Source organism: Amphiprion ocellaris, chromosome 4, assembly GCF_022539595.1.
Source record: "Amphiprion ocellaris isolate individual 3 ecotype Okinawa chromosome 4, ASM2253959v1, whole genome shotgun sequence".
Lineage (NCBI taxonomy): Eukaryota > Metazoa > Chordata > Actinopteri > Pomacentridae > Amphiprion > Amphiprion ocellaris.
The window spans coordinates 40016824-40042481 of NC_072769.1; the positions used below are offsets into that span (position 1 = coordinate 40016824).

A 25658-nucleotide genomic window follows, 5' to 3' on the forward strand; every position below is an offset into this window, starting at 1 on the left:
GCTGCCTGTAGCAGGACTTCTGTGAACTAAGGGACCCTCTTATATTCACCACCTACCTTGAGGACGGTAGAATTGAAGCTTTGAAAACAGATAACCATTTTATTTATGTTTATATTAAGTCCACACTGGACTAAATTAAGAACAGTGACTGTTATAAAGACTTTGAGAAATACCCATGTTTTTTGTTGTTTCTTTTAAGTATGCACAATTTATTTTGTCTTCATTTCTGTATTGATATACATCACCTGAACTTACCTGGTACACATTACTATATATTACAGGTCAATACATAGTTAAAATCCAAAGTGTTGTCCCGTGTGTACGTTTCACTGTGGTTGTCCACTCTATCGGCTCTCGTTGTTCCTAAAGTCTTCTGAATCTGGTTCACTTCTACCGTTTACTTCACACTGTACTTATCAGTACTGGTTACATTACTGTCTCAGTTCATTCATTACTTCCCTGCAGATACCTGATTTTCTCCTTTTACTCTTTAGTCACTCAATGTCAGATCCACATGTAAAAATAACAAGATCTGCACTCAGCGTCTCCCAAATGCCTCAGTTATTGTAAGTTAATTTTGAAAAAAAAAAAAAAGCATCAGAATGCTGCCCTACTGTAACTACAGCTGTTAGTGCTTTGATTCTGATTGAGCCATTTCTCATCTGTTTTTTGTATGAAATTTAAGCAAAGTAAGAAATAAAGTTTGCCCATAGAAAGGCATTCAAAATGAACAGTCAAGGACGAAAACTAGGGGAAAACATGCTTACCTACACTTGTATGGGAACAGAAGCTCAGGAGTCCTTCTTTTTCATATCAAAAGCCACTTGTTCTAACTCTTCTTTCAGCTTCCACGGCTGTCTTCACATTTTGGGACTTTAAACATAGCAACAATTGTCAGCCTGTCAAACTCATTTGTACAGCACAGTTCTGCTTAGGATGCAGCAACTGAACATTGTTGAGGAAAGACTCCTCCCCTGTTGCAGCCATTTTAAAGGAAAAGGTCTGGCGTGATGTATTTAGAGACTTTTCTGTGAGGAGGTGGCTTTTGAAGCTTTGATTCAGAAATGTAAATCTGTCTCTCATGGGACAGTGTTGAAAGGGGATTTGTTAGGGTGTCATTTGAAAACTCAGAAGAGTAGGCTTTTCCAGTGGCTCATAAAAAGAAAGTATACTATAAGAGGGAGCCCTGCATGGTATTTCGATTATCAAAGACATCAAATTTTCTGATGGAAAAAAAAGATCAGATATTGCAGCAGCACTGCAAGAATGGAAGCATGATAAAGAAGAGTGCGAGTGACAAAAAACATTCAGCAAAAGCTAAGTTAGTCATAAAAGAGCTAAGAAAATTGTATATTTATATTCACAGAAGAAGGTGACAGTTTTTTTTTTCCATTTTCATAAACAGTTATTAAGGTGACATACATCCATTTAGTATACACAACCATAAATATCTGCTCGATGAAAATACAGGAAATCATGCAAATATAACACTTTATTTCATTTGTCATAAGGGACATTTTTTCCACCTCTATACTCTGGTTTCGCTTAATAATTACAAGTAGCCATTGCACAGTCCCCGACCGTTCAGAGAAAAATCTCGGTCCCGCCCCTGTCCACCCACCCTGCACATATAGAGCATCATCCCTCTCTTCCCACCCCTCCAACCCCCCACCAAAGAAACATATAGAGATAACAGGCTTGGTAGAAAAACAGTCATTTGTTCCTACAGTTTGTACAAAATTCACAGATTTATCTTGTTTGTTTGCCTTCTTCGTTCAGTGTACACGCCGCCTCTCGAGCAGGCAACCAAACTGCTGTAAAATCACACCAGAAATAGATCAAAGTACACAAAATAAAGCAAACAAGAACAAAACTGAACATAGGCGGGCTATAAATAGCTACCGCTGCTGATATGGGTCTACGAATTATAATACAGCAGTCAGTCTGTTCACGGGTGCAGTACAGTGAAGATAGATGATATTCACATTTCAGCTCATTTATCTGAATTTCATCCGTCTCCATGCAAGTTACGCCAGAGTCATGGTTCCCTCTGATCTGTCACTTCGCATATCAAGCTAAGCTAATAACAGCTGACACTCTAATGAAAGCCTTTATTAGTGATGACTGTGACTTTGTTGTTTTGCAGATGTATCAGTGATAATGACTTGTATTTTGCTCCCTGGGAGTTTGGCGTTTATAAAAAGGAAGCTTGAAAGTGAAGATCAAGAAGAGAAAAGCAACAAGATGATCAGCAGAGCACAGTTTCTGTCCTCTTTATCCACAGGATCCAGACACAAAAGACGGCAATATACAAGCTTACTTGACACAGAAGTAGAAATAAATAGGATATAACAAATATTTAGTTTTAGGCTTTGGGTCTCCAGGACTAAAATGTTTGATTTGCTTGAAAATGGGTTTTCCAGTGCTTAGAAATATGTTGTGTTTGCAGTCTCAGTGATCAGAGACCAATATGGAAAGAAAGTTAGATAAAGTTCAGGTCACATCACACAAGAGCTGTTCAAACTTATCCCCATGACAGCTCATCAGACTGAGAGCCACAGCAAATGTTAGGGGAAAGGAACTGACAGGACAAACATTAAACGACCTGTCTGAAAGTGAGGAGTTGAAAGTACTTCCAGAAGATATGAACTAGGGTATAATCTATCAGAAACTGAGCAGACATGAGCCTGGAATGTGGCTTGAAGTTGTGTGTTGATCTTGTCTAAATACAAAGATCTGTATATTTGAACAAAAAGCAAAGTCAGTAAATTTCCTCAAATCTACTGTGTATATTGATTGACAGGTTTGAAGGTGTTAGAAAAAATAAGTTTGTACACAAAAAAGTTCATATCAAAATGAGACATCTGCACTTTGAAAATAGATGATTGAATTATTCAATAATTCACGTCTGCTGGCAAAATTATTGTGTTTCAGAACTGAATGGTCTCTGTTTATGAAATGTTTTAAAATACGAACCACAGGCAGCAACAGTGTAGCAAAGACGCTTCACAACATTTCAATATGAACCTCCTCATGCAGGCAGCAACTCATTGTCATTCCAAGGGTATCATAAGCTGCTGTTTTGTCAAAGCCACTGGCATCGGAAAGTTATTCAGAAAGTGTCGCCTAATTCCACCCACATCACTGTTTAACAGGATAGATGTACATTTCTAGGAGTTTTTAGCGTAAAAGAACAGCATAAGGAGTTTGTGAGACTGATGGTGAACCAGGAGTGTGAAGTTTATATTCAGTCTTGAATAATAACTTTTTCACTTAATCTTTTGTTGGTGACTTAAATGTGGTTGTCACTTGCTGTTTGATTAAGTTTAGGTATCAAACCTACTTGGTTAGGAGGCGACAGTGAAAGCTCAGCTCAAAACATTTGTCTACTTTCTCCTGGCATTTTTCAAACATTCAGTAAATTTCCCAGGTCTATTGGACTACACTGGGCTTTGAAAAATGATACTAAAGGGTAACTGGTGTGTTGAAATGTTGCACAAGTGGTCCTGACAACGTGATGAGTTGGGAGTGAGACCAGGCACAGGCATTTATTGTGGGTGTAAACAATATCAACAAGACTTTACATCCCACTAATGGGCCCTCACAGGTGAGATGTTCATCACACTAAACTGTGGGTAATTGTTGGAAATAATGAACAACATACTGAGGAGCTGATTATTACTTGTAATAAAAAGTAGGGAAAATGCCGAGCAAACATACAAGTCATTAAGGTTTATGCCCCTGAGAGAATGACTGTAATTGTTCATCTAATTTTATGACAATTAGTCTGTTACATCCCAGTATATCTCATGGCCAGAGTTAGGCTTTGGGTCTGAGGGTGGTGCTAAAAGGAAAAGTCATGGATTGTCGGATTTCTTGAGGGTTCATCCTCTGGGGCGTGTGGATGCACTCGAGAAATTTAAAGACAATATGCCTAACTGTGCTTATGACACTTGGATAATTCTTATTTACACGTGGAGGTTTTGTGATTATAGTAACACAAGATGAAAGGTTTACAGTAACCAGGACTCATTTTTTGGGCATCATTAAAATGCACACTGAACTTAATGGCAATCGCTTTGTTCTTAGGAGAGAATTCCTCTGGGCCAAAATATTAGTCAGAAAGATGGAATGACAAGCTTCATCTTATACATGCTGGTACTCTACTTTTAAAATTACATTGTTAAATAAAGGCTATGGTCATTGTAATCTATCATGATCATGTGTTGCTTGCTTCTGTTCTCCTTTTTGTGTTACATTCAGGAGATAAACTGTCTGAACGCCACACACAAACATCCTGCCTGTAGTCGCCTGAAGTCACGCACTGGTGAAACTGGTATCTCTGTCCGTCTCATTACATATGTTAAAAGTCACCCAGCTGTGACAGCCTTGTAGGATGGACAAACATCTGAATCTAAAGGTGTTTACGGAGACTTTGATGTTAATGACGGCAGATGAACATCCAGCAAGGCATCGCTTAGAATGTGTGTTCAGTCTCCTACTGCATGACAACAATGAGCAATTAGCTGATTGGTCTCCCATTGCATGACCTGTGTGCTGTGCTCTGCGGTTCTCTCATCTGCTGTGTGTCTGCATGCATTTGTGCGCACGTATGTGTGTAAGTTGTTCTTCAGTGGAAAGGTTCCACACTAATGTCACAGGCATGAGGTCACAACAAAGTCACAGCGATGTGTGTGAAAGGCTGCAGGCACACACTCACGCACAAAATGGCTCACACAAGCAGTCACATATAGTTATTATGATTAGTGCAATTAAATCAAACACATATGCATTACACCATTAATATAATGCCTGTAATAACCCTCCATCATCCACATACGTGGCCACATTACAGTCACCATTCAGGTGATTCAAAATTCCCCTCGTTCTCTGTTCTCTCTCTACGCTGTCGACAGGCTCCTTTCCCTCAAGCAGGGGAAATCACTGGAGGTGATGTTTCTTTTTGCCTGTGGTTTCTTCCACCCCCAATGCATTTCATTAACACATATTGCAAGAGGATGAAATGAAATGAGGAAATAACATAACTGTGGCATTAATGTAGTAGCTATCTGCTATGTAAAGATATAGTGGAATAACGTCGTCCTTAGCGGTGAACAAAGTCATGTTCCCTCTGTGTGTTGTAATCTTAGCTTTCATGCCGTGCATGCATGTTAGCGCATGTGAGTCCCTCATGTTGAAACTGCTGGCCATGCCCTCAATTAAAAACAGAACAAGAATAATATCCCAAAATGTCAAAGGGCAGTGATCAACATAAACTCTTCTACACCTTACTGCAAGAAGGGGCAGTTTTATGCACATTATATCCTAAGTTGTAGTTCATTATGTTCATTTAATATAGGTATTTATTAAAGAATATTAATATTAGTGGGAATATATTGGCATAACTATAACCCTTAGTGCAGTTCTTTGGTCCATCATCTGTCCTTACATACCTGAACACCCAAATAAACTGTGTCAGCGGTGAAAACTCAGCGGTTCATCAATATTAAACCAGAGAGCACACATAGTGGACTTGAAAGCTTCATTTCCAAGTATATTAAAGTGTGAATGTGTTTTTGGGATAAGTGAGTGATTTCATTTTAGACGGTTGGATGTTGGCTGTGATTGGCCTCAACTGCAAGGGATAATGGAAAAAGGCTAAAATGAAAAAACAAGAAGCAAACTACTGCTTCATTGCACGATTTGGTAAAAGAAAACTGAGCTGAATTGGATATTGAATGCTTTCTGAGAGCTGAAATCTTCCTTTTTGTTAACTTTAAAATGGCAGCACTGTACACTCGCAGTGATTTGCCTTTTCCACAGCTGAAGATGAAGCGCAAAGCCAGAAAGCACATGGGAGGAAATGAAGGCGAGCGGACAGCTGGAGCGTGACACTGCTGGAGAAGAACGGGGAAAGCTAGCGGCCATCCTGGTCGTTCAAAAGGCAGAATTAGCTGTGAATAGCTGGCCAAGAGAGACAATTGTCCCCCAAGACGTAGGTTGAGAAATGTTTTGACTGGTTTGTTCAGCAAATGACCACTTCAGAAAGACCATTGTAGGCCACTAATTGAGATGGGGATGATAGCTCAGCAGCGTGAGAAAATGTGGTGGATTTGGAATCCGCAGGGTGCCACCTGGGGCTATTGCCATGGCAACAGCTGGAGATGCAAGCAAAATGGACTGATTAGGCTTATGTGATTAAGGTTGTACAATAGCTCATGAAATGCAATTATGTGATTATACTATGAGAAATATGTTCTTGGAGAGGAGAGCTGTGGAAATAGAAATCCTTTAACAAAGTGAGTAGTTTGTAAAATAACGCCTGGTTATAAAGACATTCCAGATGTAAAGTGACAGTGAGAGCACGGTTAATGGCAACTCCGTTGCCTCCAAATCAGCAAACAACTTTCCCCTTCTGAGACTGTAGCTGAACCAACAGTGCTCCTGTGGTTCTTTAAAGTCATGCAACCTCCTCAGTGCATGCTGTTTCACCATAATTTCAGTAAAGGACAGAAGGTCTTAATGACAGAAAATGTACAAGTTGGTTGTTGCTGTAATGATACTATTGGTACAACAACTGATTGGGGATATGAAAAAAAACTACAAATCAAATGGTTTTCTCCAAACAGATGATCATTCGAATAATAACAAAGATGTAATATCCTCTTCTTCCTGCTGCATCCACAGTTTTATACTACGATTACATGGTTATTGACTACAGCAAGACGACGTTCACCCAAAAGCTTCCCAACATATTTCAGAGTCTCTACTGTCACTGAGACATGCATGGCCTTCTGTTATGCTAACTGACATGTTACTAAAATGTAATTTCACACGTTGTCAGTGGCAGAGGTAAGAGGGAGAACACTTTACTTGTGGTGTGATCCCAGTGGACAGCTGAGACATCACATTCTTACAAGTGACAGCTGTGGCTGTGGCTAACACTGTTAATGATGGCTGAGGCAGCTGGAATAATTTACTTTGATTTGGCAGTGCAATGCTTGTTACACACGTTTTATTGACTTTACTTTATTTGTATTTTTTTCCCAGGCCTTTTCACTATGTCTGATGACTGTCCTTGGCAGCACAATAAGAGCATTGTTTTGCTTGGTCGAATGTTAAACACGATCTATTTTCTATGACAAGCAACTCTGACATTATTGTAATGCCATGAGACTTCTTTGGGGTGAGGCCCACGTGCAGACTTGGAGTACAAAGCATCTAAATGGGGCATCACAGAAGCTCAGTGGTTAAGGTGCTTCCCGCATAACCACAACATCAATGCTTCAATTATGGCTGCAGTCATTTGTTGCATGTCACAGTCCTCTGGCTCCCCTTGTTTCCTGTCTGCCTCTGTACTATCATAATCGTCATTATAAACAGGCAGGATGCCAAGTAGTTTTAGCTGCCTAAGCCTGAACAAACATCAACCAGATCAGAAAAAGCTCAAACTGGCTTTGGCAGGCATTAAAGGCAGTGACAAATTACCCGTTTTGTTATTTATGTCGGAGGATTCATACAGTGCTCTGCATGCAGTTCCACTGCTGTTATCCCCAGGTCTAAATGACCTTCAATAGGCCCGTTTATATCTCTGTGTCTCTAGTGGACAGAAGTGTGTGTGCAATGGTGTTTTTAAGACATCACTCACCTATCGCTCTCCTGCCCCTGCACAACCTCTATTGATGGATCGGCCTGCAGTCCACAGCACACCGCCCTGCGGTTTTATCAGCTTTGACTCGTGGGAGCCCCTATCCCTCCCTTTGTCCCACCCTCTCCCTCTCCCTCTCCCTCTCCCTCTGTTCATTTAGTCCAATCTGAGTAAGTGGCTGCGAAAACAAGCCCTGTGTCAGGATGGAGGGGAGGATCATTGATCAACTAAAATGCATATACGCACTCATAAAAAGATGGAAACTTAGAAGGCACACACAAACACATACATCTTCCTGTGATGGGCATGTTACTCACATTAAGGGACTGACTGACACACTATTTGTGCGCTAGCAATAAAGAGTACATGCTGCTGTATCTTTTTGTATACACTCATAAATTAGCACATGGAAATGAGTCGGTTTATGCGGCCATTTAAACTCACATTAGTCCTTGTGCTCCTGTTGTTTCTGTGGACACACATCCAGTTTCACAAATACACAATGTTCTCCATTCCCTCATGGATGCCAGGCACATTCAGGTGAAGCTCCAGAAACATAGCATCGTTCCAGCCACAAATTAGGAAGGAGGCATGTGGGTGAGGGAGGAGAGGGGAAGTCAGGGGAAGACAACTGAGGAGATGAGCAGAGAGAGACAGGACAGGGGAAAGTGGGGGAGGCTGATGCTTGTCCATGCAGCGCTCCGAATCATTCAGGAAAATCTCATTCCATCTGTCTCCAAGTAACTGTCCTGCCCTCTCACTCACTCGTTCTCTCTGCCACCACCGACCATCTCTCTGCATGCTAAGTGTACTATTCTGCCCGGAGCACGACAAGCTGCTTCTATCATACTTCATAATACACTACATGCTTTTCCGTTTTTGAATTCTTGAATGCTTGCTTTCCTGTCTGTCTGTATATTTGAAATTCTGTCCCTCGCCTTCCTCTGCAGTGGAAATTGATTTGATGAAATACATTTCTTTCAACAATATCAATCATCAACAGATAATTTAATAAAAGGCATGAGTTGAATGTTTATGTGAAAAGTTGTCATACCCATATGATGGGGTGAAGGGCCACTTTTCTTTGGGTATCAAATCATTATATTATATACTTAAACATGTGATCACTACTTAAAGATGCAAGTACATGATTTGCATTATTTATTTATTTGCTTGGTTTTTACCAATTACTCATTAAGTATGTAAAATGTTAGAAAATATTGGAAAATGTCCATCCTAATATATTGTTCATCCTGCCAACAGTCCAAAGAGTATTTCTATTCATTTCATTTTAACAGCAGTATTATAAAAACAAGAAAATATTAACAATTTATATGCTATAACCAGTTCATTTTGTACATTCTTGCTTCAAAGAATGGCTTAAACTGTTAGAGTTTAATTGTTGTATCAGATTTAAACTACTTATCTTTTAAGTTGCTGTGAGTTACATTTCTACTCTTTCAAAAAGCTGGGAAGTAACCACCTCTTCTCACTGAACACATACCAAACCATTTTAATTACTGCACACACACTGTCTTCTTCCAACTCGCTTAACACAGCAAATAAGTGTATCCCCAAAATGCCAAAATGAGCATTACGAGGATTACAAACTGCTGTGTATTACCTAGATTTTAAACTGTAATCCCTTACACTTGCTCCTGAGAAAAGTAAGCACCTTACTGTAACATGTTACCAAGTAATGAATTACTGTGCAGCGCTGAAACAAACATTGTGCTCATGGTGATAAGAAACAAAGACTTAGATGGGAAACATCCAGAACAATCTTCCTCTGAGCACATTCCAGTCATGTTGCTTCTACCTTTGCTTCTGAGAGAATGTGCTCAAAGAAGTGATCAGTGATGTATTTCTTCAGATGCAGACGTATCTTACGACGGCATAAAAGGCAACACATATTGGCAGTGTCTTGAGGCTCATCTTTCATGTCAGCTTCTCAGAATACACCACTAGAAGCTGCAGTTTTACCTCATTTGCTCACAAGATCGGTCTCAGCTACTCAGTACTTTTGGCTACGACATACATCGTTCATGTGCCAAAGATGTCACCGAATGACATATGATGTCTATATGACAGCACACTACCTAGTGTAGCTGATGGCAGTTGCACTTAAACCAGCAAACAATCAGTTGAGCATATTTTTTCTGTTGATAAAGTTAGATTTTCTGTGCTCTTCTTCTTCTTCATCTTCTACTGCCAGAAAAGTCAAGCTCCTTATACAACACTCTGCGTGGCAGAAGATTTATCCAGATAAAACTCAAACAAAACTGCCTTTCATAACCTTTGTGTAGCTAGACAGTAGCAAAATGGACATTGATTTATATGAAAATGTCACAGCTACTTGGATACTCCAATCGCTTTGATCTTATATGGTATCCAAAGGGGAGTAACAGCAGTGAAAATATACAGATGGAGAAACTACCTGCCAAGAAAAAGCATGTCAATCTTACAGTATTTAAAGTTCATGCTGTGCTCCCCAGTCTGGCTGATGTGCCAAGATTCTCCAATATGTTCTCAATCTCAAGATTTCCATACCCTTCTGTTCACATGCTTCTGCTGTGTTCTTCTCTACACAGATATCCAACAGCGTATCCGTTAAATCTTCTCATCTCTCACTATCCTCCATTCACTCTGATTTTCTTTGCCTCATCCCCTCCTCCACTCTTTCTGCCACCCTTATCTTTCAGGAGTGATTTCCAAGCTTGGAGCCTTGAGTCTGACACCACTCTTAGTATCTTCCTTTGCAATCATACTCTTCAGCTTGACTTCCTCCCTCACTTTTTACTCATAGCCGGTCTTCCATTAAATTCTTTTCACCATCCTCCTGTCTGTTTCCTCGTTTCATCTCTCTCATCCAGTCCCTTGTTATTTTCACTTTATTCCTATTACGCCTTCACTTTCACAACCTCCTTCCTCCCTTTCCTTTGCCTTCAAGATGAAACACACCTACTGTTTGTTTGCTTTGATCTAAACTACGGATATAAAAATTGATTCTCTTTGAATTGCACTTATTTAATCTGTTACAAGCAAACTTAGGTGTGTGAATAAAAGTTTTTGGGACTCGTTTGTAGCTCAATGAACAATCCAACAAATATTCACACATAGCACCTGTGATTGATCACTTCTTTCACAAGTTCATGTCACTTTTTGCATGAAGGAATCTACAAATCTATGAGTGTACAAATGTCTCCTCCTCTGTATAAATGCATATACTCTGGTATAACAGCAGCTTTCAAATTCTGTCTCCGAGTGTATCATTTCAGAATTACTACTTTTGTCTTTAGTGGTGTTGTAGTACTTCAGATAGGTCTTAGTCTCAAGACCATATTTAAAAGCCTTTACTAGAAACAGGGTTGAAGCATAGCCCTGCCTTTAGTTGTCTGTCATACTGAGATCAATCACTCTTTTCTTTTGCCTTCTCTTTTCAGTTTAGTTAGGGTTCAGAGTTTAGCCTTAACCTCTTCATCTCACACACAACTTCCCATCAGCTGAACTTCTGCACTCTAACCCCTACTCTGACCTTTCTTTCTGTCTTTGTCCATTTGAATTTAAAACCTAAATGCTACTTCTGTCTCTTCCTCTTGTCCACATCTCTCCCATATTGTCTGTGGTCCTTTTTGTCCTTTCAATCCTTCATCCCAAACCCTAGACACCCTCTTCTGTTGTATTCCACCACTCACATCTCAGTCTTAAACTGATGCAAAGCTTGGCATCACGGAGTCAGAAACAGAAACTGGTGAAATAGAGAGAGTGTGAAAAACAGAAAGACAACAAGCCTAACAGTAGTTAACAGCATCACTCAGGCAAAGCCTTGTGTGCATGTGGTTGTGTATAGGTACACAACATCCACACACTCCTTGTTCACTCTGCTATCCCCCTCTGTAAGCCAAGAACACTAGTCTTGGGAGCTTAACTTCTTCCCTCTGAGCTCAAGCTAAAAGGTTTTATTGAGCTTTTATCCTGCCACAAAGCAACACTGGGCTGTGTGAGACAACTGCATCTTTAATAGGCGATGCGAGGGTCACAAACCGATGATTCATTTTCAACAAGTTGGAACCAGAGAGCAGTTTGGCCAGACGCAGGGCAACAAATCAAGCTCAGGAAATGGACTCTGATTCTATGTTAAACACATACTGAAGGATGGTTAAAAAGACAGGTGTTTCACTTTTAATCAAGCGGTTTACACAGGAGAGCCAGTATAATGTGTTGTATTTAATCCTGCAGGTTTGTACATTAGAGGGTTGTAAAACAAGAGAGTTGCCTGTTTAATCAGGCTGCCTTTCACATAATACAGGTCTAAGAGTAGACAGATGTAGAGTGTTGCCTATTTAATAAGGTAGCTTTGTAAATTCAAGTCCTGTACATGCAGAAATCTGTAGTGGTGTTGTGTTGTTTTTCACAGTGCAGCTTTGATGTAAGTCAGCACAGGACACAAACACAAAGACTGTCGTATCAAATCAAACTATTCCTCACTTGGTTGTCAGAGGAGGCTGTAGATGATGTCTCTGACCGGAGATGATGCCTTACTGCCTTGAGGCTGCAATTTTCTAGAAAATTGCCCAAATCAGCCTTCAAGTGTAGAGGCAATGACGTTCACATTTCATCACACGAAAACAGATTTCTAAATGAAAGAATTACCCCGGGGGATGAAATGTTTGCTGTTTACCTCTGAGATTTTGATTGAGCATTTTCATGGCTGTCTGGACAGGTCACCAAACAGGCAGAAGTAAATGTTAGATCATGTTTTCTTACCAGATGAATGAACTACATGTCTTGTTCAGGGTCAGGGGGATGACATACAACACTTTTGTCCCACTACAGGCAAAAAATAATGGGACCTTTTCATCTTATTGAATATATATTTGGTTATTTGGATTTTTCTTTTATCCATCTACTGTATGTAACTCTTCAATGTTGTCATTCTCTCTCATGTTCCATCTCTAATTTGATATCTTCTCTCATGCGCTCACCTGATAGATGCTGGTGTAGAAAGGTCATTAAATACTAACAGTACATGTATACCTGCAGGTATACATGTACTGTTGCAAGTGTTGCTGCCTGCATGCCACAGCAAAATCTACTATCCTGTATCTTCAGTACCACAGCAGCGGAAGGCAATTAATGAGAAGCTGTGTTCTTATCTGCTACCTAGCAACCTTCACTGTTCCACCCGTCGCCCCCAGCAACCGCTGCTGCTGCCTGTAATCGATTGCTGGGCTTGACATCAAACTGAACCACTGACCTATGGCGCTGTGAGGGATGGAGAAGTAAAATATCTCTGGTATAATCAACAGATAAGATGTTATGATGTTTTCAGCTATAGTGGAGGTTAGCAGCAAACAAAACAAAACATTTAAAGGATTGACTGCAGAATGTTTACGGTAAATGTCAAGTTGTTTTCAAGAGCCCTCATTCTGGACCAATGTTCTCTGGATGGGACCTTTGTGGAGTGGACTTTGTCCACTGCATCCCACAGGTGCTTGACTGGATCGGGATCTGTGGAGTTTGGAGGTTGGGTCTCTTTGTTTAAGCGCTCCAAGTGTTGTACACGTCAAAGTTACATCCATGTGAATGTCAGAACCCTAGGTTTCCCAGCAAAACATTGCATTGTAAGGACATGATGAAGCCACTCACTTCACCTTTTAGTGGTTTTAATTTTGTAGCTGATCGGTACAAATACCAGATAGTTACAAGTGCAGACAATTTCTGTGAAGGGAGTAAAGATAGTTATGTGAAATTCAAGAATTTAATAAGTTATTTAAAAGGAAATTAGAAATAATCCAACATGAAAATGAAGAAACATAATGGTATCCTCTAAATTACGAATCGAGGAAGATATACTACCATTCACAGCAGCCTGCTTCCTAAAATATCATATGCTCTATAAACCCAGAGAACTCCTTGGTCTGTCGCTGCCTTCCACTACTCTCTATGTGGATGCCTGTTATTACATTTACAGTGTTTGTTCGCCCCAGGGAGCAACGGAAAGCATGAACGCATTTCCCTCAGATCATGTTCTGGAGTTAGTAATTGCCGAAGCAATTGTTATTTAAGTGACGCACAAGGAACAAGTGGTAGCATACCGCTGCTGTTTTCTACTATTGTTAATATTTTAATGTGCCGTGCTCCATTCTGCTGGGACAGAATGACTCCAGTGTTGTCAGAAAATTGGATAATGCCGCCTTTTTGTTAGTATTTTGTGGTGTCTCTGAAATTTTCACCACATAGAGTCCCCCACTGGCTAACAGGAGTCTGCTAGTGAATTGTGACTTTTAAATGTCGCTGTTTGACCAGAATAGTATAAGAACCAACACACTGAGATTCAAAGAAAAAAAAACACCAGGGTGCAGATTAACATGTATGTGGATTCTGAATTTTCTACAATGCACTGTGAATTGCTGTTATACATTTGAACAAGGAACAAGGGCCAGTGAATTAAACAGTTTTGCCCTTTAGTGTCTGGATACACATTTGTATGTGTCACCAAACATCATCGACAGACAATCAGAGCTGGGCATAAAGGCCTTTAGTTAGAACCACTCAGCTTTCAAAAAATCCACATTCACTACATTACAAAAAAAAATTGTGTCCTGTTTGGACACATCTAAAATGTTGGAGATGGTGGAAGCAACACAACAGCTTGCGATGAAGGACGGTAATTAAACTCTGGCATATTAACAATAATACACTCCTGTGAGTCACCAATATTGGGGTTCTGTGGACCGCTGTGTGCAGTATTGAACCCGGCTTCATGGTTACACACTAAATGTGGCCTAGATGAGCACACCAGACTGTTCTAGACATTTTCCTGGTTAGTTAAATATATATTCAATTTTTTTCTATCTATTCATGAAATTTGCTGACTGCAACTATGTAGAATGATGGGACCTGGGAACTGCTGTTTTCAGCTTCAGTGCCTTGCTCAAGGATGCTTTGACAGTCAAACTGTACACTCCTTGTGTATAATCCTGCTTCTCTTTTGCAGCACTGTGTCAGGGTCATTTACACAAAGGGATTTAACAGTGGGAGATTAAGATGAGCATCTAAGCGTCGACTTCGAGGTGCTACAGTTCACTTTGTGGACTTGTGTCAAGCGTTAAGGTGTTAGATAAGCTTCACTTCTCAATACATTCTGTTGCTTTCTTTTCTTTTTCACTGCTCTTCTCTTCTCTAGTGTCTCGTCCCTCTCTGTATCTCCCCTCCTCCTCTTCTTCTCTCTTGATTCACTGAACCTAAAACAGCTGTGATACAGTCACAGTCATGATATTTAAAGCCTCTCCTTTACTTAACCCAGCTCTCAGTGCAGTCCAACAGCATTTTTCTTCTGCCCCTGCCCCCTGCTGCAGAGCAAGAGTCAGGGCAACTAACATGCCACCCTAGTTGTGAGAGTAATATCTAACCTGCTGCGCTGATGCTAATCAGGCAACAAAGGGCAGCAGGGTCAGGGTAGAAGTGTTGGGGAGGGGAAGGGGAGGAAAGGGAATCCTCTCAGCTAAGAGTATGATGAGATGGCAGTGATGTGTAGAGGAGGATTAGTTGTGTCTAACTGTGTGGAGCATGCATGAGGAAGTGTGTAATTAGAGGGCCACAGACAAGAGTCAGTGCTCATGTGAGACATATGTGACATGTGTATGCCTGATTGTTGCCACTCCGAGTGCATACATGAAAATAGTGTGCATGACATGGGAAACATGCAATTACAATCTATGTTTGTGTGACAGAGCAAGAGAGCCTGCACACATTTGTGTAAGTGTGAGTGACAGCAAACGAGTGAATGAGCACAGCCTTATTGGAGAGCCCTGCAGAATGAAAGGCAGATTAATTAAAAACGCTTCAGATACTCAGCCTCAGCTGTCACTCCCTCGACAGAGCGGACCTTCATGACAAAATCCCTCAAACACATATTCACACAAACACACTCACACCGTTATGAATACCAGCCAGTCTCATGGTGAGAATGGACAAATGCAGAGTTGCACTGTAAGACACAACAGGCTGTTTGAAAGCAGACGAAACGCACGTGCACACATGCATACTGTTACTGTAACACAACACCAACACATACATTACTTTGCAAAAGTTCTAGGCACTTCAGATGTCTAGATTCTTTTCCACCATCAAGGAGGCATGTGATTGGTTATCTCCCCAAGGACTAAATTCATGACAAGAACAAGGAGTCTTGTAACACAATCTGTGATTACATGAAGATAAAGATGACCGTGACACAGCCTAAGTCCACAGAGGAACTTTGGGAAGTTCTCCAAGATTCTTGTAACAACCTACCTGAAAAACTTTGTGCAAGTGTACTTAGAAATACGTATGCTAGTTTAAAAGGAAAAGGTGGTAACACCAAATATTGACTTGATTTAGGTATTCTTTCTATTTAGATAACTCTGTATTAACTTATTTGGCAATAATAAGAAATAAACTATTCATGACATTCGTTTTGAAAGCATTCTCTCTTGACTTTTAGTGCCGAAAATTTCTGCGCAGTAGTGTCCATCCTCAAGATAATACCAATCCCAGCAGCAGTGCCGGTTCAATCTTCCAAAAGGACAAACTCAGACACTCCTGCTGTTTTTTTCTCTGCCTCTCCGAAAGAGCGACTGAGAAACAAGGTCCTTGAAAAGGCCAGTGGTGACAACAGCTTCAGTGTGAGAGGCATATTATCAGTTCTTCAACACACCTCTGAATATATGTGTGTGTGTGTGTGTGTGGCTGGATGTGTCTGTATCTGTAAAGCTGAAGGTGAGAAATCAACAAAACCTTAAAGCTTTTCCTGGCCCCAAGCTGAAGCTAATCCTAAACATTTACATATAAATCTACTAATATTAGTTGATTACAAATTGTGCTCTCAGTTAATCTGTGTGTTGAATCATGAAGGAATCAGCCTCCGCACTCTCGGGAAAATTCTAATATATACTGAACATACATGAGTGCTCTGAGTTGTAATATCAAAGTGAGACAGATCAGAAGGAGCCATGAGAACTCCAAATATGACATTCACAATAAGTAATTTTCATTCTACACAAGGATAACAGATTGAAACAGGACTATAACACTAAAAGTGCGAACAGCTGAGAAAAGAAATACATAAATCATACAGATGTAAATACATAACATCGACAACAGAAATAAGACACTTAGGCTGTCAGGCCTGTAAAGACACTGAGTTCATTTTTACAGATGTTTGGTTCCATTCCGCCTGCACATAAAACTCGCCGTTTTGGCACTTGTAAGACCATTTGTGTCTGTAAACGTGGATAGAAATTTTCCGTCCATATTTTGTGTAGGCAGGTGTCAATATGGTATGTTGTGTGCATGGGAAGTGTGTGGGAAGGTGTTTGTGTGTATTAATGTGTGTTATGTGTACTCAGTTATGTGTGGGAAGGTATATGTTGAGTGTTTTCTTACATTTCATGTCCATAAAGTGTAACTCTAAACTATTCAAACACATACAATATATTCATTGATTCTCTACATTAGTGTCTGTGTGTATTTGTCTGTGTGTGTGGTTGTGTGAAAGTGTGTGTTTGTCACAGTTGGCCACCGGTAGAAACTCCTCCGCTTTTGTTGTGTGTTCGTTTCACAAGGGAACTCCCTCGGTCAGTCTTTCTCATTTGGCTGACGATGACTCAAAATATCAATGGATCAAGTCAGCCCACAAATGAATCAACGTATTGACAACTCAACCTCAACAGCAGACAGACAGCACTGTGTGCATTTAAATCACAGTCCTGCTTCCGTTGTAGAGCCAGTGCAAGTAGCCAGGGACAAGGTCAGCTCACGTGGTCTCGGAGCATATAGATTAAAAAGAAAAGGTTGGATTTGCTATGTAGCTTACAGTTAGATAGAAATGTCACAGGGCATCTCTGGAGGGAAAAATATTCTTTAGACAGAGCCAAAGAGCAAAACAGTTTCACAGTGCTTAAAATCTAAATTAAAGTCCTCAAAGCACTCCATTAGCTGACATCTCTGCCAAGGCTGTGCAATTCTCCAAATCTCTTATCTTATTAATAAAAAACATAAAAGAATGTGAACAATGCGTATGATAATATATTTATGATACATGTTCCAGATTAGTTTTCTTTCAAATACAGTTCAAAAGTTTATAAAATGAGGTGTACCATATTAATAAATTATTTTAAAATGACATAAATGATCTTAATTGCTTTTCTTCGCAGAAATCATATTTTTGTGGCTGTGAAAAAAGTTTCTGAGATGTCAAACTAGCTAAAAGTCAAATATAAAATGACGTACAGCTGAATTTAAAATAGCAGAGCTATGAAATGAGAACTAATTTCCTAAAAATAACAGAATGACATGCGTGCTGACAACCTTACATAAGGTAATTACTCTCACCCGTTTTGTTTTTCAGTTAGAAACACAATAATAATAGACCATCATCTTTTTTCTTGCCCTGCTCACTGAGATTCAACCTTTAGAATCTTAGCTGGATAAAATCTGTGCTTCTTGAAAGGAAAATGCTTGTCCTCTGAATACAGCCTTTAAGCAGTACTTTCCCCAGGTCTGAATATTGCCTTCAGTAACCTCCTTTACATCAAACATCCTAGGTGATTAAGATTGTGATTGTGGCTGTGACAGGTTGAGGGCTTTTCAGTCCAGCTTCCTTATAATCTGAAAGTGAGATCTGTCTTTGAGACAAGACTCCTGGACCTTTGACTCTGTCTATCAAGATTCATGACAAGACATGAGAAGTCAGCCTCCAAGCACAACAGCTCTACATACATGTTTGTTTAATTCAAACTTTAAGTGAGTTTTAAAATGCTCATGGTACTGAAATGTCACAAAAAATCTGGAGCTACTATTTTGTTACTACTGACTCTGTACAATATTTGGATAAGTATATTGAACAAATGCCTTGTTATAAGATCTGAAGAAATCAGCTCGAGAAATTAACTTATAAAACTGTTGAAAACTCTCAACCAAAACTGGAACAAGATGTGAGAGAAAGTTCTGAATGAAGTAGCTTTAATGAACTCTAACTTAAGCCTGGCACTGTATAGCTCCATAGCAGAAAGCAGGACTGCCTCACTATACCACACTTGAGCACAAAAATACTTGTCTCCAAATTGCACCAAACTGCAGCTTCTGAAATGCATCTAATGTAAAAATGTATTATATTTTACATGTTTACAACATAAATATATTACTCTGTTGAGGGGAATGCACAATTCTGTAAGGGGAAATAAATGTGCCAGGGCAAGATTAGAGATTAAATCCTACGGATGTTTTGTTGAATTCCCTTTATCACGTAACTTCTGTCCCAAGACTCCCATTTTCTATACTGCAGGAGAAGTGACAAAAAGTTCACAGCACAGGTTTTTGTGGTCCATTAACTTGTAAATGGTAAGGAAGAAGGGGGCATAAGGGGATGGGTAGAGGAATCCTTCTGGGTTTATGTCTACAAGTGAGCAGCCAGCCTCTCTCCCCACAATGTCTTAATGTTTACAGCATTAGAACAAAGTCAGTGTTTCCACTGCAGACCTTATTGTATAGATTCAAGAGTTTAATTAAAGAGGAGCAAAGAGACCTCGCTGCCATTCCCAGGGAACCATTTCAAGAGCATGGTTTCTGTGCCCAAGGTTCACATTGAGTGCAGCTACAACTCTAAAGGGAGGCAATCAGGAGGGCTGTACCATGATTTTCCTTGACTATTGATTTGTGTTTTTCAATAAGCCTGAACTTCAAAAACTTACCAAAACAAAATGAGAAACCAAACTTGTGTAGCAACGAGTCCCCGAGGCAGCCAGCAATATTGTCTAGAACAGCGTAAAAGCCCCATGAATTTGTCGAAGCATATAGAAACCGTCTCTCTATTTCTTAGATTAATAAAAAGCTTCTTTACTATTCACCACAGCGGTTCCTCCCAGAACAACCGTTAATCACAATGGCTTTAATCTTGACATTAACTTACACTTCTTGGCAGTAGAACCAGGAAGCCCAGTGAGTGGTTTTATTATTTTGTTCACAGCAGACAGCATGCCTGATTACCAGTTCCAGTGTACTCCTGGGAATCACACTTCTGAACAGAAAAGGTCCAACCCTACTCCTCAGAGACTGCCACAAGTTGTGCTATCTCAATTGTTTCCTGTCACTTTTGTTCTCATGGAGGCCTAAGACTGGCAGCGATTTCCTCCTATTGATTCATCATTATAGTTAATTGGGCAGGCTGGAGAGAAGACACACAGGCAATCCCCAAGGTACAGTATCTGTACATCCATCAGTCTCAACTTGTTGATTCTGGAGTCAGAGCCCCCACACTGTAACGGAGGGAGATCAAGAACCTTGCTGTCAGCTAAAAATAACTGCTGTAGATTAATACATATTGTGGACATGAAGCGAGTATGTTAACTCAGGAAGAGGAGCAAGGCTTGGCCACCATGGACTGTTAAAAGTGAAATGCATTATATTATGTGCCTTTACACAAACAGAACAGAGCAGAATTAAGTCTGTTTGGAGAACAAGTCAATGAAAGAGTAAGCTTATAGAATTACATAAAAGCATAAAGAACACTGGACCCGCCAGACAGAAATGAGTAATGTTCTTAAGTGTAAATTATGGCAGTGGGACACACTGTGCTTATGAATAACTGAGCTAATGTTATACCTAAAGAAAGGCCTTGAGGATACATGCAGGTAGCCTCGGCTCAATTTCCCCTGTTCTTCCAAATGAAGCCATTATTTCTAAAAAGCTCCTACCCTTGCATAGACCATGGTACTAATCTAAAACTAATTGATTGGTGCTTCCTTGGACCTGACACGGAGGGGGCTGCCAGTGGAATTTGAACAAAGGGCCAAAATAGAACACTAGACCCATTATTTAAATAAATAAATAAATAAATAAATAAAATGGAGGCTATCGAACTGAGTGCCTGAGGGACTTTGCTCTGTGTTTTTATTTGGTCCCACTCACCCAAATTAAGTTCTATTGATCTGATTGCAAAGTAATGACATGCCTTTGACATCCCATTGTGAACACTAGTGGGTCCATTGGACTGGTTGCCACAGATGACATAGAAAGCTCAGAGGTAAAGCTATCATTCAATATAAAACACAACAAAATATCAAAAGCAAAAACAGTGAATAGATAGGAGAATAAAAGCTGACACTCTGTCATTACTGCATAATTAAATTGCGTTTTCACTGAAGTAATAAACATATTTTTTTTCACCACCCCTCAAGGTATCTGGCTGTTCAGATAGCTTTCCAGCAGTGAAATGTTATAATTAAACAGATTGTACTGTTTAGGTAAAAAGTCCAATAAGCCAAACTCTTTGTGAGCATAAACACAAAATACCTCTGCTACTCACAACAGATTTATTTCCTACTAGCTGACCTTTTGAATAGAGCCTATTCTCAAGACAGAAATCTTTATAGGTCAAAGAGTAAATGCCACCCTCCGCTCTCATTTTGCCCATCAAACTCACACCTGGAACAGCGGTTGAATTCAAGCCCTGTCAAAATGATGATATCAGGGGCTAACCCAGTGGAAAATCAAATAGAAATTCATGCCTTCCAGGCCTTACAGACTGACCAGTCCTGAACAATCAGAGTCGAAGAGAAAGAATGATGCCCAGGAGGATATATCCCAGCTAGCTCACCTTGACCTGCACAGTCATGGTAAAGTGGAAATCTGATTTTAGTTTTTCAGACCATTTGTTTGAAGGCCATTCCTGGCAGCCAGCGTTAGAGGAAACAGAGAGAGAAGGAACACGGTTAAGCATTAAACGAGGGAGGCAGGGACCGAAAGAAAGACAGGCAAACAAAGGCAGCTGTCATTATTTCAATCAGGCCCCCAGTCTGGCAGAGTTAATAACATCAGCACACTCTTCTGACCTCAGACGATGGCACAACATCAACCTCTGCAAATTAGTCATTAATTTACCCCATTAGGTTGGACAGAGGTGGTAGGAAGAGAAAAAAAACATGGATGGGAATGAATTTTAAAGCAGAATTCATAACTTTTGGATTGAGATGCAACACAGCAGAGGTCAGGATGACAGTGGTGAGGATAGGACGAGTGGGCGGACAAATAAATAAAAGATCAGCTGAAATTAATATTTTGACAGCGTAGATGCGGATAAAGATAATTTATATGGAGGAAAAAGACTAGCTTTGAATACAAAATTTGTAAAGTTAGAATTATCAGCGTTTGAGTTCATCTGGATGCTATGCACATCGATGGAAGTGAGAAAACGTGCATCATTAAAGTTTCTTGTTTGGTCCACGGTAGTACCAAGCCTTGCTCCTATTAGTTCTAACCATTTTTTCATTTTTATTTTTATTCATTTTTGTTTCACTTCAACACCTCTAAATTTAAACCCTAATCCTAAATAACAATAAACCAAATGACAACAAGACAGTTACTTTCCTTTGTTTCTTATGCTCCGTTAATCCATATTGGAAAAGAAAAGCAAATATAATAGAAACCTTCAAAATCATTCCTCCCAAGGGCACTTTGGTCCAGAGCATGCTAAACCAGCTACCACCCAGAGCACAACAGGGTCATATATACTGAGTGTGGCGTCATACAGTCTGAAGCAGAATATATCCACAGGGCTCTAACTCTGCTTACCATTCATTACATCTCACTGTGTACTGTAGGGAGCATTTGACATTTAGTGTTTCTTAGTTTCTATGCAGCCTCGCCTTGAGCTGATACATCTATAGCTGAAAATTCACTCCCTTATCTCGTCTCCTTAACACTGGCAGGATATAAAATAAGATGCAGCTACAGCAAACCTCTAACCTACTCTCAATCTGCCTCTGTTCCTAAATGTGATTACCGGGTTCTTTAATATAAGAGCTAACACCTGTCTTGCCAACCTGCATAACCCACCCTAATGCAATTTCTGCATGACTCACACTATTGAAATGTAAATTTCCCAACTCGTAGTTTCCCTTATCAAAAGAAATATGCTATACCTGTGAATAAAAAATGGGCTACAGGACAAAAATGCCTGCAGGTCTTGAAAGGGTTGACTTCACGCTATCTAGATAGACAGGCAGGCAGGGCAAAACCACACATTCATGTGAATACACACACGCGCACACACACACACACACACACACACACACACACACACACACACACACACACACACACACACACACACACACACACACACACACACACACACACACACACACACACACACACACACACACACACACACACACACACACACACACACACACACACTCAGCTTCCCCACTGGCTTATTACCTATCTATTAGCTATCCACTTTGCTACCATGAAGGAGTCTGAGTATAATGAACAGCTCAGCAGCAATCCAACCCTACTGTCCCGCCCACATGTAATCATCCACATCAGCATGCACAAACTGTATATACATGTCTACACACCACTGAACATATGTAGTTAGGCGTTTCAAATCAATAAGCATGCTCAAGACACAGCCTCCCCGGCCTACTCTTACAATGGCTAATTGCCAGGAAGAACAATTAGTCTGATAAGTATCACTTACTGTCTTCCTCCAAAGAGGGGGATTCAGGCTATTCTAAAACAAACGCACCTAATTCCTCATCCTGCTCCCTCATTACCACCGTAAATGATGCTTCTATAGGAGTGCAGGTGCTGGCAGTGCTATGGAATGATTGTTTTGTGAATGGTGGTTTGATGGGATTAAAGAAAAGATGGACGGGGCTTAAGTCATGAAGGGTCCTGTTTCTGGTGAGATAGCTGAGCTACACTGTGCCAATAATGAGGTAGAAGACACTTGCTTGTCACCACCTTTGCTTTGCTCATTAGTAGGGAGTCAACGGGTCTGTGAAGCCTGCAAGGACCAAAGTGCCCAGTATGAGGCAGTCTGGTGAACAGCTTGTTTCTTGGTAAATATCACTAAGTATTATGGTGAAAAAAGCCAACCCTGGAAACAACCTCTTAAAATGTCAATGAATTGTCACAGAATCACTTTTTTAAAAATCGCCCAGAGAGAATACCTCTTTAGCTCTGAATCCAGCGGCTGAATGAACCATGTCACTAGACACCTCTGAGGAAACATCATTATACTGTCTTGCTACATTAAAATCTACCCCTTGTTAGTCTGCTGTTGGCGTTCACCTCGCAATCTCCCTTAGGGCATTGGATTTTGATTCTTCAGCTCACAGCTTCTGCTGGGCCGAGACACCCTTCCAGTAGTCCAAAATATCATGAAGGTCCTCGTCCTTGGCAAACTGCACCTTCTTACGCAGGGCATGGCCTGCGGCTATATAGGATGCTTCCTCTCTGGGGCTTTTCTTGTAAGGTCGGAATCGCTCCCAGATTCGCAGTGTGCTCTCAGATGAGTACTCTGGACTGGAGGAGTAGCCAGAGTTGTAGTTGTGGTGACGAGAAGGTGAGAGCTGGGAGTAAGCGGCTGTGGCATCCCTCTTGGTGCGCCCCAGTGGCTTGAGAAAGGAAGCCTTTTGGGCCGGTGAAGGTGATTCGTTGCCACCCTCATAGTAGAGTGCGGGGAAGGAGTGGCGGTGCTCGGAGCTGTGGTAGTCTGGCTGAACCTCCAAGTGGTGCTGCTGTTGTGCAGGGCCGACCATCCCTCCTCCACCTCCACTCCCGTTATTACACCCCATTCCACCCCCATTCAAACTCACACCACCACCATTCATGTTTCCCATTCCATTCCCGTTGCAGCCTCCTACACCACTACCTCCTCCACTTCCACCTCCTCCACCACAACCTGCAGGGCTACCCTTTTCTGCTGGATACTTGGGAGGATCACTGCGCTGCTCAGGAATATCCACACTGTACACTCTTGTGTTCTTGACAGATCCTGCAGCAGGGGCACCACAACGGTTCTTCACCACAGCTGTGTCAGCACTCAACTGCCTCTGAAGGGGCCGCACTGCATTTGCTGGGGGTGGGTCACGATAAGGAGGGGAGAGAAACCCCCCACCACTGATGCCAGGCCGCTCAGACAGTGGCACGACCAGGGGCACCGGGGCCATAGAAGGTGGATGAGGCTGTTGATGTAGCTGTGGATGAGGCTGAGGATGTGACTGAGGATGTGCTTGAGGATGTGGCTGAGGGTGAGGCTGAGGGTGAGACTTTGTATGCACTTTTGGAGAGGAGGCCATGATCTGATCTCCCGGGTGGCCTGGAGAAAGGGGCAAGAGGTTGCGGGGCAGGGATGCAATACAAGGAGGCTGGGCAGTGGACACAGAGTTGGCATTGTCAGCTGTGGTCACAACATTAGCTGATGCATCCAGCTTCAAGGCATCAATGCAGTTGTTGATGATCTGGTTCACCTTGTCTACCTCCTTGGCGATGGTGGAGATCTCTGATGCTGAGCCGCGGCCATCGTCATCCGAATCCTCCCCAGCCTCTGTCCCATTCTCAGCCCCACCTCGCATATCCACAACTACTTCCCCTCCTACCACTGCTCCTCCAGCTGCCACCACTCCTTCCCTGCCTTCTCCTGCCACTCCTGCCATCCTCACATCCATGTAGTTGCCCTTACCACCCATTGCCTCAGAGAAAGCAGTGGCCATTTTTTCCACTTGCGGCAAGGTAGAGAGGCGGGAGGAACTGGTGTTGGCTGAGCCATGGAGCATGCCTGTGCTAGAGGAGGCAGATTGTGGCAGCTTGCCTCCTGCTCCTGAATGGTGGTGTTGGTGGTGAGCCTGCTCCTGGAGACGCTGCATGGCTCCGGGGTCATTAGCTACTGCTGCAGCCGCCTCTGGGCCATACCTGAAGAGGGAAAAATTCACTTTAGAATGCACAGCACACCTTGATTCATTATCTGGTGTGATACTGTGTACCTTTTCAGTGATCCCATAAGAAAACAGAATCCTTGCAGTTTTAATTAAAGCCCAAAAAAGTGTTAAAAAAATAGCTTGGCCCCAAGCCTCAATAAAAAGTATGGTTATTTTTTTTTCTTTTACATTATTGCTTGTAGTTAGAATAAATTGCATTTCTCAGATATTCACATCAAAACAAGGCAATGCGGCAAAAC

At 41.2% G+C, this 25658-nt stretch overlaps 1 protein-coding gene across 3 annotated transcripts in view; it reads right to left on the reverse strand.

Annotated features, from left to right (window-relative positions):
- Nucleotides 1–1322: 1322 nt before the first annotated feature.
- The window catches only part of elfn2a (extracellular leucine-rich repeat and fibronectin type III domain containing 2a), a 290230-nt gene continuing 265894 nt past the window's right edge, over nucleotides 1323–25658 (reverse strand). For all 3 annotated transcript variants that reach the window (XM_055010276.1, XM_055010277.1, XM_055010278.1), the window contains one exon: nucleotides 1323–25393. In XM_055010276.1, the coding sequence (XP_054866251.1) occupies nucleotides 23812–25393 (1582 nt within the window). In that variant the 3' untranslated portion in view covers nucleotides 1323–23811. The remainder of the gene's footprint in view (nucleotides 25394–25658) is intronic.